Source organism: Hyaena hyaena, unplaced genomic scaffold, assembly GCF_003009895.1.
Source record: "Hyaena hyaena isolate Hyena2069 unplaced genomic scaffold, ASM300989v1 scaffold_388, whole genome shotgun sequence".
NCBI classification, from domain to species: Eukaryota; Metazoa; Chordata; class Mammalia; order Carnivora; family Hyaenidae; genus Hyaena; species Hyaena hyaena.
Window position 1 is genome coordinate 653,968 of NW_024081021.1, and position 13,254 is coordinate 667,221.

The window sequence follows — 13,254 nt, forward strand, 5'->3', positions numbered from 1 at the left end:
TAGTCTAGAGCTGCTCTGGGTGGTGGTGCAGACCCTTCCCGTTCTGGACCCACCTTCTCAGGTCAGAACAGGGACCAAACAAGTGGCTAAAGGAAAGACTACGGGCAGAGGCCTGGCCTTGTCTCCCCATCTCCTGCCATCCCCTCCACCCCGCCCCACCTACCCCGTCCACTCCTTCCCTTGCCTACAGGTACCCACTGGAGAACGCAAGACTATGGCAGTTCTTCAGAAACAGAGCCTCCGTGGAGTGTAATTAAAGCGATTTCTGGCATGTTTAGACATAAATTCTCATGGTCTCTAAAATCCTGGCACTTCTCCTCAGGACAACTCCATTTGATTGTGGAGGCCTGAGTCTTTCTGTTTCTTTTCTTTTCTTTAATGTTTGTTTATTTTTGAGAGGGAGAAAGAGAGCGAGAGAGACAGAGCATGAGCAGGGGAGGGGCAGAGAGAGAGGGAGACACAGAATCTGAAACATGCTCCAGGCTCTGAGCTCTCAGCACAGAGCCCAATGCAGGGCTCAAACCCACGAACTGTGAGATCATGACCTAAGCTGAAGTCGGCTGCTTAACCTACTGAGCCACCCAGGCGCCCCTGTGGGGGCCTGAGTCTTTCTGATTAGAGGATCCATTTCAGTTAACCTGCAGGGCTCCGCCTCCCTCTGCTTGCCTCTCAGGAACCCAGCAGGGCTTTCAGTGTGACTTAGCTCAGGGTTTCTCAACCCAAGCATATGGACATGTTGGGTCAGATAATTTCTTTGGTGCAGGGATGGGAACCCTACAGTGTTTAGCAGAATTGCTGGCCTCTTCCCACAAGATGCCAGGAGCGTTACCATCCCCAATCATGACCGTCAAAAATGTCTCCAGACATTGTCAGGTTTTGCCCTATGGCAAAATCATCCCCAATTGAGAGCCACTAGGTTAGCTTAGTTTTGAGCATTCACTTAGCAAAAGCCCTCTCCTGGTTCTCCTTCCAGGAGAAAAAAAGTAAAATAAGACTAACCATTAAATCTTTTCTTTCTCTACCTTTCCTTCCTAGGGTTCCCCAAACATCTATGACCATGAAGTCACTATAGAAGCTGATGCCTTTTTGCCTGTGGATGAAACCTTGATTCCTACAGGTTGGTGAATTTAAACTTCTTTATGGGAACGCAGAGCTGGGGTGTGATTGGAGGAACATCGAAACTTCATTTACCTAAATTTATTTTCTGTTGGCCTGCCAACATGCCTGTAAATTACCATGATTAGTCATTTATGTTGGTTATGGTTGGGGGACCATATAATTAAACACCCAAACCAGGACACCACTGAGAAGAAAAGGGGATGCTATTAATAATTAAGCCAGGGCAACAGGCATCAACTGGGACAGTTCTAAACAAACTGGGTCATATGGCCATCCCTAGCTGAGCCTTAGACAGCAAAAATTCTCCACTAAAATGTAAATCTGGTACTTCTTAGCACCTTAGCAGAGATAAATTTACCTAAACATTGCCTCACCCATGCGAGACACTGATAGAACACAATGTGGCTTTTGATGGAGGATGAAAGGTTGTGCCCTGGGAAAGATAAATGCATATGTCACCTCTGAGACACAGTTAGGGGAATGGGGTAGCATGGCGAGGCCAAAGTATCAAAAGGGAAAGTGAGGTATTGCCAGAATCAAACCTTATGGGTGTATGTGTGCATCTCCTAGGCTAACTGGATTGAGATGATCTTTGTTATTATTATTTGGGACAAAACTGCCTTGGTTCAAATAGGCAAATCTGTGGAGATAGAAAGTAGATCAGGGGTTTCCAGGACTTGGGGACAGAGGGTAATGGGGAGCGCCGGTGGATACAAGATTTCTTTTTGGGGTGATGAAAAGATTCTGTAATTCAATAGTGGTGATGGTAGTGCAATCTTACAAATATACTAAACACTACTGAATTGTGCATTTTAAACGAGTGAATTTTGTGGTATGTGGATTATATCTCAGTTGAAAACAAGGAGGAAAGAAAGGAAGGAAGGGAGGGAGGGAGGAAGGAAGAAAGAAACAAAGCGAACAAACCTTGGTTCCTGTGTTGTCTCCAGGATTAAGTGGTGTGGATTTGTACTAGATCATAGGTGCACCACCATCTGCCTCCAGGGGACAGATGGATGACGGCAAGATGGCTGGCAGGGGCGCTGCTATTTGTGTCAGCTTATGGAAATTCACTTTAAGTAATTACTCCCAAAACAGTAAATAAATATTCTTATTCGGATTTCATTAAAATCTAAGATGAAGTTAAGTGTAGAAGTCTTAGTCAAAGAAAACCAAAGTGGGGTGTCTGAGTGGCTCAGTTGGTTAAGCATCCAACTTTGGCTCAGGTCATGGTCTCATGGTTTGTGAGTTCGAGCCTCGCGTCAGGCTCTGTGCTCACAGCTCAGAGCCTGGAGCCTGCTTCGGATTCTGTGTCTTCTCTCTCTGCCCCTTCCCCACTCATGCTCTGTCTCTCTTTCTCTCTCTCTCTCTCTCAAAAATGAAACAAACATTTAAAAAATTTAAAAAAGCGGCGCCTGGGTGGCTTAGTCGGTTAAGCGTCCGACTTTCGCTTAGGTCATGATCTCGCGGTTCGTGGGTTCGAGCCCCGCGTCAGGCTCTGTGCTGACTGCCAGCTCAGAGCCTGGAGCCTGTTTCAGCCTGTGACTCCCTCTCTCTCTGACCCTCCCCTGCTCACGCTGTCTCTCTCTCTCTCCTAGAAATAAAAAAAAATAAAAAAAAAACATTAAAAAATTAAAAAAAAAAACAAAGTAAACAAAAGTAGAGGATAAAAGAAAAGAAGAGAAATCCAGAAACACACAAACACTTGCTCATCAGCCCCTTTGCCCCGGGAAGAAGGGCTGCCCGCTTGCCACCCCTGGGCTGGCCAAGATCTCCTGCTTGATGGCAATGTGGAGGTATTACCTCGGAGCCCCTTGGCCCAACCATTAATGTCCTGTGTTCCGCCCCCTTGGGTATCTGCTCAGAGCCCCAGCCCTCCATAAGCCCATCTGCTGGCTGCTCCATGTGGAAGGTCAGGAAGGCCTTTCTCTCTGTTCCCACCCTGTGAAAGGGTGCTACTATTTTGGTTGCCATCTCTGCTAATAAAGAACGTAGAATGATAGAATATGAGCGACTTGAAGCCAAGGGCACCATCTTAACCAAATAATCAAGTTTTACATCACCAGTAATAAGATGTATTGTGTCTTCCTTGTATGATGTACTGAAAAAGGACATTGTGTGATAGTCTGTCAAAAATGCCTAACCTCATTCCATTCAGGAGAAGGCATCACATGAACCCAATTGAGGGACAGTCTACAAAATAACTAATCGGTATTCTTCAATAGTGTGAAGGTCATGAAAGACAAAGCAAGACTGAAGACTGGTCACAGAATAGACCAAGGAGATAGGAAAACTAAGTGAGAATCCTGGACTAGATCCTGAGCCAGAAAAAGGACATTAGTGGGAACACTGGTGAAATTCTAGTGAAGTGTGTAGTTCAGCTAATAGTATTGTACCAATGTGAATTTCTTAGTTGTGATCATTGTACTGTGGTTATGTATGATGTTAACATTAGGGAAAGGATGGTTATACAGAGATGTACTTTTTTTTTTTTAAGTGGTCTCCATGCCCAATGTGGTGCTTGAACTCACAACCCTAAGATTGAGTCATATACTCTATCAACTAACAAAGCCAGTCAGTCACCCCCAGAAATGTACTGTTTTTGTAACCTTACCGAGGTCTAAGATTATTTCAAAGTTAAAAAAAAAGAAAAAAAGCCCAGGGCTCCAAGTAAGATATGACTTTAATTTTCCTGAACACCTACCTTACTATATAGGTAAGGGCTTTTGTTTTATTTTGGCCTCTTTAAAACAATGGGGTTGTGTTTATGGCCTCTAGTTCAAAATTATTGAGGGAAATAATAAGAATGAGCCTGCGTACTAAACAGCAACTTCAGTTAACAGCAGGAATTAGAAACCCATAAATATAGGGACTACAAAATTAATTAGAATAATGAGAAGTCAAGATAAATGGAATAAAATTTTTTTGCATTGCAGTTTTGAAGGTTTTCCTAGCTCCAGGGCTGGTTTTAAAGGCTCTTATGTTTGTCTTGGTAGCATGTGTCATCTTCTGATATTTACATGACTCAGTGTGAGGATGAGTAAACTGGCCCATCTTGTCCTAGATGCAGCATGACTGCGTCAGAACTATATGTTGTGAACTGCAAAGGAAAACTAGTGGCGGCTACTCTTCTGTGCCTGATAAAGAAGAAAATGAATTAAGTAGCTTATAGGTGGAGGTGATGAAATAAGTACATATTTATTTGTGTATATTTATAAAGCCTTATGTTGTCCTATTGAGTTTTGATCAGATGAAAATCACAAAAATGCATAATTCATGCCGTGTGAAGATTCTTTGTCGTGATTGTAAGAGATAATTGTGGCAAAGCAGAGTAGAACTTAACGTGTAATCTAATGGGATGCTTAAAACTCGTGTCCATCCCAGTTCTTCACCGTGAGTGGTTTTAGGGTCAAATTCTTTACTTTGTACTAATTCTGAACACCTGTGAAGCTGAGTAGGCTGCAGGTGCTCTGGGCTCTGGGAGGCAAGAGCCGTGGCTGTGGTCTTGGCTCTGTTGTTAATTAGCTGGGTGACCTTCAGTATATGCATAACTTTTGAACACTTCCTTAGACCCTCATTTCCTTTTCTGCAAATAGGAGGGATGTTGAACTCAATTCGATTTCATGGCAGTAAATTTTTTTTTTTAATTTTTAATGTTTTATTTATTTCTGAGAGAGAGAGAGAGAGCGTGAGCAGGAGAGGGTCAGAGAAAGAGGGAGATACAGAATCTGAAGCAGGCTCCAGGCTCTGAGCTAGCTGTCAGCACAGAGCCTGACGTGGGGCTCGAAACTATGAACCATGAAATCGTGACCTGAGCCAAAGTCGGACGCTTAACTGACCCACCCAGGAGCCCCTAAATTTTCTTTAGAAAATAATATGAGAGACTTACGTGGAGTTGCCCAACTTTTTATTTTGCCATGTTAGAAAGCTATCATAAATATAGGGTTATTGAAACTAATGGGAAGGTATGTATATTATATTTCAATTAAAAAAAGTTAAGCTAACCATGGGAATAATGAGGAACAGAAATAAATAGACTAGGGGTGCCTGGCTGGCTCAGTGGAGCAGGTGACTCAATCTTGGGGTCATGAGTTTGAGCCCCATGTTGGGCATGGAGCCTACTTAAAAAAAAAGAAATAGACTAAATTTGTTTTTTTTAAACCCAAGATGCCATTTATAATCAACATCTTTTCATAAAGGAAATATTTTAGTTATTTAATTATTTATTTTGGAGACAGAATGTGCTTGAGCAGGGAAGAGGGGCAGGGGTGGGGAGAGAGAGAGAGGGAGAGAGAGAATGAGAATCTTAAGCAGGCTCCACGCTCCAGCACAGAGCCCAACATGGGGCTTGATCCATGACCCTGAAATCATGATCTGAGCCGAAATCAAGAGTCAGACCCTCAACCGACGGAGCCACCCAGGCGCCCCATGAAAGAACATATTTTAACACCACAAAAAATGGGGAGATTTTAATGTCAGAATAAAGAACACTTTAAATTGAGTTCATCTTCCTTTTAATTGAAATGTGATAGTAGATTATCCAAATATATCTCAGTTTTCTGTGAACCAGTAAAAATTTTATTGTGGACTCATGATTGAGAACCAGCAATTAGTCTGAAAGGTCACTTGTAGCTCTTACATTCTGTGATTCTACAAGGCTCTCAGTATAACATTTTACTGCTATTTCTACCACCCTTCAAATCCATTAGAACTCTATCATGAAAGTAAGTTGCAATAACTTCAGAGCACATAAGAAATCTGTAAATCTCTTACCTATCCATACTCTAGCCAGTCCCAACATACATTATGTCTGTTTTCCCAGGGACACTTCAACTGAAATTATAGGGTGTTTTATCTTCCCCTTCCTCAGAAATGCATAAGAAATAAGCAAATTGTATGTTTCCTTTGGAACGGCCTTCCAAACTGGGTGGTAACTCCCATTCTGCACTGCCATGATAGAAAACTTCACAGGCCTGGCCCTCTTTCAGCCAAGAGCAAATCTCCAGGAGCCCAGATTTCACTGGACTCTTAACACTGACCAAAAGCCCATGCGCATGTGGCTTAATTCTGAGACCAGTCCAGAGTCATTTGATCATTTGGAAATGCCTCTCCTACATTGCCAGGCTCATCAGGAATCAACAGTCCAGTGGAGGAGTCCGCCCGAATAGTATCCATTAACCTGTAAATATCAGGAGAGAGAGAACTTGGAGACTTGCTACAGAGGGAAAGCACTGCCCGTGGGACTCTCAGATAGAGGAGATGAGAGTCAAAGACAACTGGAAAGGGCAAGTGGAAATTTGCCAGGCAATCAGGAGAAAGGTGTTCTGATAGAGATGAACAAGAACAGGGAGTTCAGGAAACAGCAGGACTTCCCCCAGGCCAGCCCTGGGCTTCTGAAGTGGGCAGGTGTTTGGTAGCAGAAAAGCGACGGGCCTGGAGAGGTTGGCTGGGGCCATATCAGATCTGCACCAGGTTCTGGTAGAGCTGCAACACCCATCCTGGGGTGGCCCTGGATGATCCTGGGCTGGCCTGGAGTTCAAGGACACTCCACACAGGGCAGACTCACAGGTGTGCCTGAGTCCAGTCTCAGACTTCCGGATATTCAGCCAGAAGTGGACTTGAACCACAAGGCCACTTCCTTGAGACGTGCTACAAGAAACCCGTTAGACCAGCCATGCTCTGGTAAGAGTTCTGGGAGATTGATATGCAGTATCTAGAGATTGTGGTTGTGCTGAATTGAGAAAAAGGAAGATACTGTTTATCTGTGAGATGAGATGAAGGTTTATGATAATAATAGCTAGTATTTCAAGAACACTTTATAAATGATAATCCACACCAGAATCCTAAAAGGTAGGTTGTATTAATTTTTATTTAACAGATATGGAACCTGTAGCACAAGGAGTTTAAGTAACTTAACTGGGGATCACCCAGTTAACAAGTGGTGGAAGCTGGGATTCAAACCTAGGTAGACTGGTATTAAAATTCTAGCTTATAACCAGACTTGTATGTAGTCTATAGACCCTACAGTATGGTTAGAAGTCAAGAAGGTTTCAGGGGGCTGGGGGAGAGGACAGAAAGAAAAGTAATTTCTTCTTTTTTTTTTTTTTTTTAATTTATTTCTAGGAGAGAGAGAGAGAGACAGCATGAGCAGGGGAGGGTCAGAGAGAGAGGAAGACACAGACTCCGAAATAGGCTCCAGGCCCTGGGCTGGCAGTCAGCACAGAGCCCGATGTGGGGCTCGAACCCACGAACCGCGAGATCATGACCTAAGCGAAAGTCGGACGCCTAACCGACTAAGCCACCCAGGTGCCACAAGAAAAGTAATTTCTTGACCATATAGCCAAGATCACCATACAGTCAAGAAATGGGAAGTAAGCCAAAACAACAAAAAAACAAGCAGAAAAAAAAAGTTTTGACAGTTGAGTGTTCTCATTTCCTGTCTTTCATATAGGTAGTCTCATAACTTTTCTCTTTTCCTCCCTGTTTCTCCTACTCTTAAATTTATTTTGATTTTTCTGCAAAGAAAACAGAAAACAAGTTACATTGAAAAGCGGGGGACGGAGGGAGACGAAGATGGAGGCATGAGAGGCTTTCCTGAGACCATAGAGCATGAGTAGAAGTGTCTGGCCGTGTTAGACTGACCAGGAAGGGAATGTAGGAAAGGAACAGTCCAACTTAAAGCTCAGAATTATTCTGTGCCCCTCAGTAGTCTCGGAGGTCATTGCTCTGTTGCAACAGAGTAACTTGTGTGGTGACACATCCCTTGTCCTGCTGCTGCTTGGCTTTCTCAACTGCAAAATCTTGTCATGACCAGCCTACTGCTGAAGGTTCACTTTCTTTAGGTACGTATGTTGGTCATCTCTGTTGAAGATGGTAGGAAGTTCACCTACATAGAAAAACTTAACCATTTACGTGGGTAGCTTTCAGCCATCTGGAATATTCCCTTATAATGAGATGCCTCATTTAACCAGCAGGGTGCTGGGAAGTGAGTTCATTTCCCTTTGGCTTTCCCTGAGGCTGCTGCCTGTTTGTGGGGAAGCCCTGCAGAGGTTGGCGGGAAACTTCCGTCTCCTTGTGTGTGAATAGTTTTTACTCTGTAATCAGTGATTTTGCGCACCACCTCCCCATCCTCTGCTTTCCACCTCAAATCCTTGTTTGTGTGCTTGTTTATAAAATTTCTCATTTTAGGGTCATAAAAGTCCTCGTTATTTTTACTTGGAGCTCCCAGAGAGGAGAGTCTCCCTTACCATCACTGTACCAAAAGAGAAAAGAACTCCTTAACTCTACCCCGTATCACGAGACAGCAATGAAATATGTCCGAAAAGTAGCTCAGGCGGGAGAATTTGTGGTGGATTTGGAGGAAGCTCAGGAAGCAACATTTTAACCATGAGGATTTTTATCAGATCATCCTTTTGAGTTCTGTGTGGGATTGTCCCGAATGCTTCATCTGACAGATTGCAATTTCTGTAGCTTCACTTATCCAGCCTCTTCCGGACTTTCTGCCAAGTCCCGTTGGCTTGCCTCTTAGCTTGTGTCTTTCTGTGACACAAGGATGTTTTATAGTCCCAAGCCCCTGCCTTTTGTGACCCTTAATTTTTACCCATGTTTGCTTTTCAACTCCTTCTTCTTGTTTGCTCTTTATAAAAAGTATTCTTGAGGGAAATGCTGATGCATGTCTAAACTTTGCGGGTGTTTTTCACCTTGGTTATAGATATTCGGTAAATAATTTTTCAGGTGAAGGGAAAACCCAACGTCATGAGAAAGTAGCACCTCTTATTTTACAGTAGCTGTAATAATGTGCAGAGGTCTTCAGTAAAAAGGGACCTTCCCCCTGTGTGTTTGGGGGAGGGATGGAGTCTTGTCCTCCATTTTGTTTGCTGCAGGCTTACCGCTCAGGCATTATCACACAGAAAGGAAAGGGATACCTTGGCATACAGTTTTAGGGAGCCAAAGCAAGCACATATCCTGAGATCGCCTTGTCTTAAACGTATAGCCTCCATTTAGACCTCTGCCCCAGGCAGGGCCCTCTGGGGGCCTCGGGCTCCTGTTTCGCTCCTCCCTTTCTTCCTGTTGGCAATTTGGGGAGCATATCAAATGTCTTCAGCCCTTTCAGTCAGTAGAACACAGAAGCAACAGCCTGTATTACGTGCCTCCTTCATTCTCCCCCTTTTCTCTGCTTTCCTGTAAAAAGCTAGCCTCTTTCCAAAGCTCACTGGAAAAGCCTTGCAGGTGTAGGGGTAGCAGAAGCCTTCAGAGGGGCCCATTCAAATAATTTAGCACCCCCTCCCCCCCACTTTCCCCGCTGGAAACTTCTGCCATTTTGTCATCCCTGCAGGCTTCCAGGCAAACACAGGCAAACAATGTCCCCTGTGTGTTGTTAGGCTGCAAGACGCCAGCATCTTTGCTCTTCTTCTGCGGGGGAAGGGGTGGAAAGAGGAAGAAAATATTTTGAATGAAAGAAGAGAATCCACACCTAGCTTCTGAAGCTACTGCTCTGGATGTGGTTCTGGGCACTTTGGAGTCAGCAGTGGGGTTTGGGGCACAGGGTCCTTCCGCACAGGTGCCTCTCTGATGCCGCAGCTGCACCAACAGAAGGTCTCTGCAGAGACAGTTCACCTGTAGGCCAAGAGCAAAGTCTGCAGCCAAGTTGTCAGGCTGGGTTTACACGTCAGCAGTTAGTTTAGCTTTGCTTCTCCTCAGCTATTAGTCTTCCCCACTTAAAAAAAAAAAAAAATGGGGGGGTGCACCTGGGTGGCTCAGTCAGTTGAGCCTCTGACTTCGGCTCAGGTCATGGTCTCACGGTTCGTAGGTTCGAGCCCCACGTCGGGCTCTGTGCTGACAGCTCAGAGCCTGGAGCCTGCTTCTGATTCTGTGTCTTGCTCTTTCTCTTTGCCCCTCCCCTGCTCATGCTCTCTCTCTCTCTCTCAAAAATAAACATTACCAAAAACATTTTTTTAAATTGCAGCCCGTAAATCGTTTGGCACTACTTAGGATGGGCTCACGCTGTATTACTGGGACATCTCCAGGTTCTCCTGAGTGTATGTTTATGTTTGTTATTATCAGGGCTGTCCTTGTAGTTTCTCAAAAGTGGAACTCCTAGGAGACGTTTACCAAGAAGGCCCAGTATATGATCGATGTCCACACAGAGACAGAACATTCCAGTGCCAGATCTCTGGCTCCCACGTCAGGCATTTAGCTTCGGGACCTGAGTCTGGCGTCCTGTACTGTGGCAACAAGAGGAAATTGGTCCCCGGAGCCCTGTTTGGGGACTAGGCCCCCTAAATATGAGCAGGTGAGAAAATTCAGTCCTTCTGTTTCTCGAGGGATTAATTCATTCCCAGGGTTGTAAATATTACACGGCCTCTTTTTGCCTTTGGAACCGTGAGACTGGGAGGCAGTGTGGGCAGCCTGCCCAGCAAGATATTATCGTGTACACAACATTGGGCAGAACCAAGCACGTGTCTGTAGAAGCATTTACAGCACAGAGCTTTTTCTTTTTTTCCTTTTAATTTTGCTCTTCTTTATTTGCAGTAGTAGATAAGGAATTAAGAAAGCAAAAAAAAGAAAAAGAAAAAGAAAAAAAGAATGCTCTGACTAGGTCTTTTGCCTCTTAAAGTAACATCAGTAAAATTCTATCTTCTTTTTCTTGAGAAAAGATACCTTTTATTTTTATAGAAACTTACCCAACCCACTCTGTCCCCTAGCCCATCTGTGTTCGCTTGCTGTTCTTGCAGCTTTCGGTTTTTGAAAGCGCCTTCTAAAATTACATGAAAGCGGCCCCGTTTTGACAAAATTAGAATTCTGGTAGGAAAGGCTTACCATGAGGCTGTGGAGAAAGGCTCTGCAAAACCTTTGTATTTTATTTCACTCTCTCGGGGTTCAACCGACAATTCAGTCAATTTTATAATCACTTCCCTAGGGCAGGGCTAAGTCGCTGTCCCGGAGAAATAATGAATTCCAAAGTAGTCTCCTGGTTCAAAGATGGTGCAAATGAAGACTGTTTTGATCTACATGTTTTAATCATTCTGGATGTCTTACAGAAAAATTCCTTTAGATTTGATACGATTCTAAAATGCTGGATGTAATATTAGTTTCAAACCTTAATCAGAATGCATCTTCTTTCCTTTTCATTATACTTCTGCACACCCAAATATCATCACTCATCGCGTGCTGCTGATTTGTTAAAATAAAACTGTATTTTTTTTTTTAGAGAACTTTTAGGTTCACAGGAAAATGAAGTAGAAGGTACAGAGAGTTCCCATATATCTCCATGCCCCCACAAATGCACAGCACCCCCTTTTTAACATCCCCCACCAGAGTGGAGCATTTGTTACAACTGATGACCCTCCTTACCCTGACACATCATCATCACCCAAAGTTCATAGTTTGAACTTGAACCCCAAGAATGGGGTTCACTCTTGGACAAACGTATAATGACATCTCTCTATCATTATGGTAGCGCACAGAGTATTCGCTGCCCTAAAAATCCAAAGTATGCTTTCTACCACCCATCAGTATGCTTCCTCTTTCCTTTTCAGTCTCCCCCCAGCCCCCCAATATTGTTAGTCATCAGGTCCTTCTGATTTTTAACTCCTCTAAGTATTTCTGGAATCTGTCTCTTCAATATGTATTGTTGATGATATGGTTCTATTTCCACTGTCACTATCCTGGCTAAACTGACTTTTCTTGTCTAGAGCAGTGCCTGGCTTATATTATGAGTTTCACAAATTGAGATTGATGACTGAACAAATGAATCTGGAACATAGCTCTTTAACTGGAGGGAGGCGGAATCTAAAGAGATTCTTTAGATCTATCCTCCATCTGGTTACTAATGTTATCTCTCTAAAATGCAAATCTTACTTTGATACTCCACAGCTTAAAAACCTTTTAGGTGGCTCCCAGGCCACATACCAGCTGCCTCCCAGACCCATCTCCCAGGAAGCCTCACTCATTACCCCCACCCCCAGGGACCACCCAACTCCCCCTTCTCTGCTGCATAAAACCCTACTCTTTCCTCAAGGCTATACTTTTCTCCTTAGAAATGGTTTCCCCATTTCCTGGAAATAATAGGTTCTTTTTTATTCCAGGGATTTTGCAACAATAGACACCGTAGAGCTCACCATGTGCCCAGAGCTCACCTCTCTTCTCTTCCCCTTCACCAGTCTGCCTGAGATGATCTACCAGGATTCAGTTACAGGTCTGAAGCAGAGGGCTGGAAGGCAGCTTCAGGCTTGGTCTCTTTAGCTTGAAGCAAGAAAACTATGCTAAACACAAAAATGAAACCCAGTAATAGCCAGTCTGTACATCCTAGCAACAGATAGTCCTTCCTTTCCCTATACTCAGTCTCTCTCCATTCTTCTCCCTTTTTGACATTTGTTTTCCACAGAGCATATTAACACAGTACTGCAGGGGGCCGAGATTCAGAGAGCCTCGGTGCAGGTGTCCGCTCTGCTGCCCACCAGCCGTGCGCTCTTTGAGTCAGCCAGGGAAACTTGGGGCCTCATAACTTCATCTGCCAACTCTCGTCAGCTGAGGGGCACATCACTTGAACTCTGAGGTCCTGTCAGTTTCTAACACAGATCAAAGACCCTATGGGACCTTTAACCTAGATATTCATAACCAGGGTCCATACGTGTATGTCTGGGAAGATGATGAAAGATCTTCAGGGGATTCACGGGCCCCTGAAATTCTGTGTAAAACCCTGTATGGGTTGATCACATTACCTTGGTCCACAGAGGGTCTGGTCTTGTTTCCTCTCTTAAGGTACAGTTTATGGTTATCCTACTATGTATTATACATGTAAAGAGAGCCATTGTTTTAGAATTGAGCAGTAGTGTGTGTTCCTTTTTGTAATCTTCAGGGTAGCTTTAAATTTTTTTTGCTTATTCATCACCATTAAAGTTTTGGAAGGAAGCTAGAAGATTAGCTAGAGGAAGAAGATGGCACACCCAGGAGGAAGAAAACTTCCCCAAGTTTCCATCTGGAGGAATAGCAGCAGCCAGGGATGAGGGTTGGATGGTCAGCTTTCCTGTTCATCCTTTCAATATCCATGAGCCCTCGGCGCAGTCGAGACTCCAGGCCTGGCCATCAGTCAGTGCAGGGTAGGAGCAGGCAGGCACGCCGGGGCCTCACTGTAAG

The 13,254-nt window shown here is 44.1% G+C and overlaps 1 protein-coding gene across 1 annotated transcript in view; it reads left to right on the forward strand.

Annotated features, from left to right (window-relative positions):
- GALM (galactose mutarotase) overlaps positions 1–13,254 on the forward strand; it is a 52,718-nt gene that overhangs the window by 18,286 nt on the left and 21,178 nt on the right. The window contains exon 4 of the mRNA XM_039251238.1: positions 1,036–1,117. Within this exon, the coding sequence (XP_039107169.1) occupies positions 1,036–1,117 (82 nt within the window). The remainder of the gene's footprint in view (positions 1–1,035; positions 1,118–13,254) is intronic.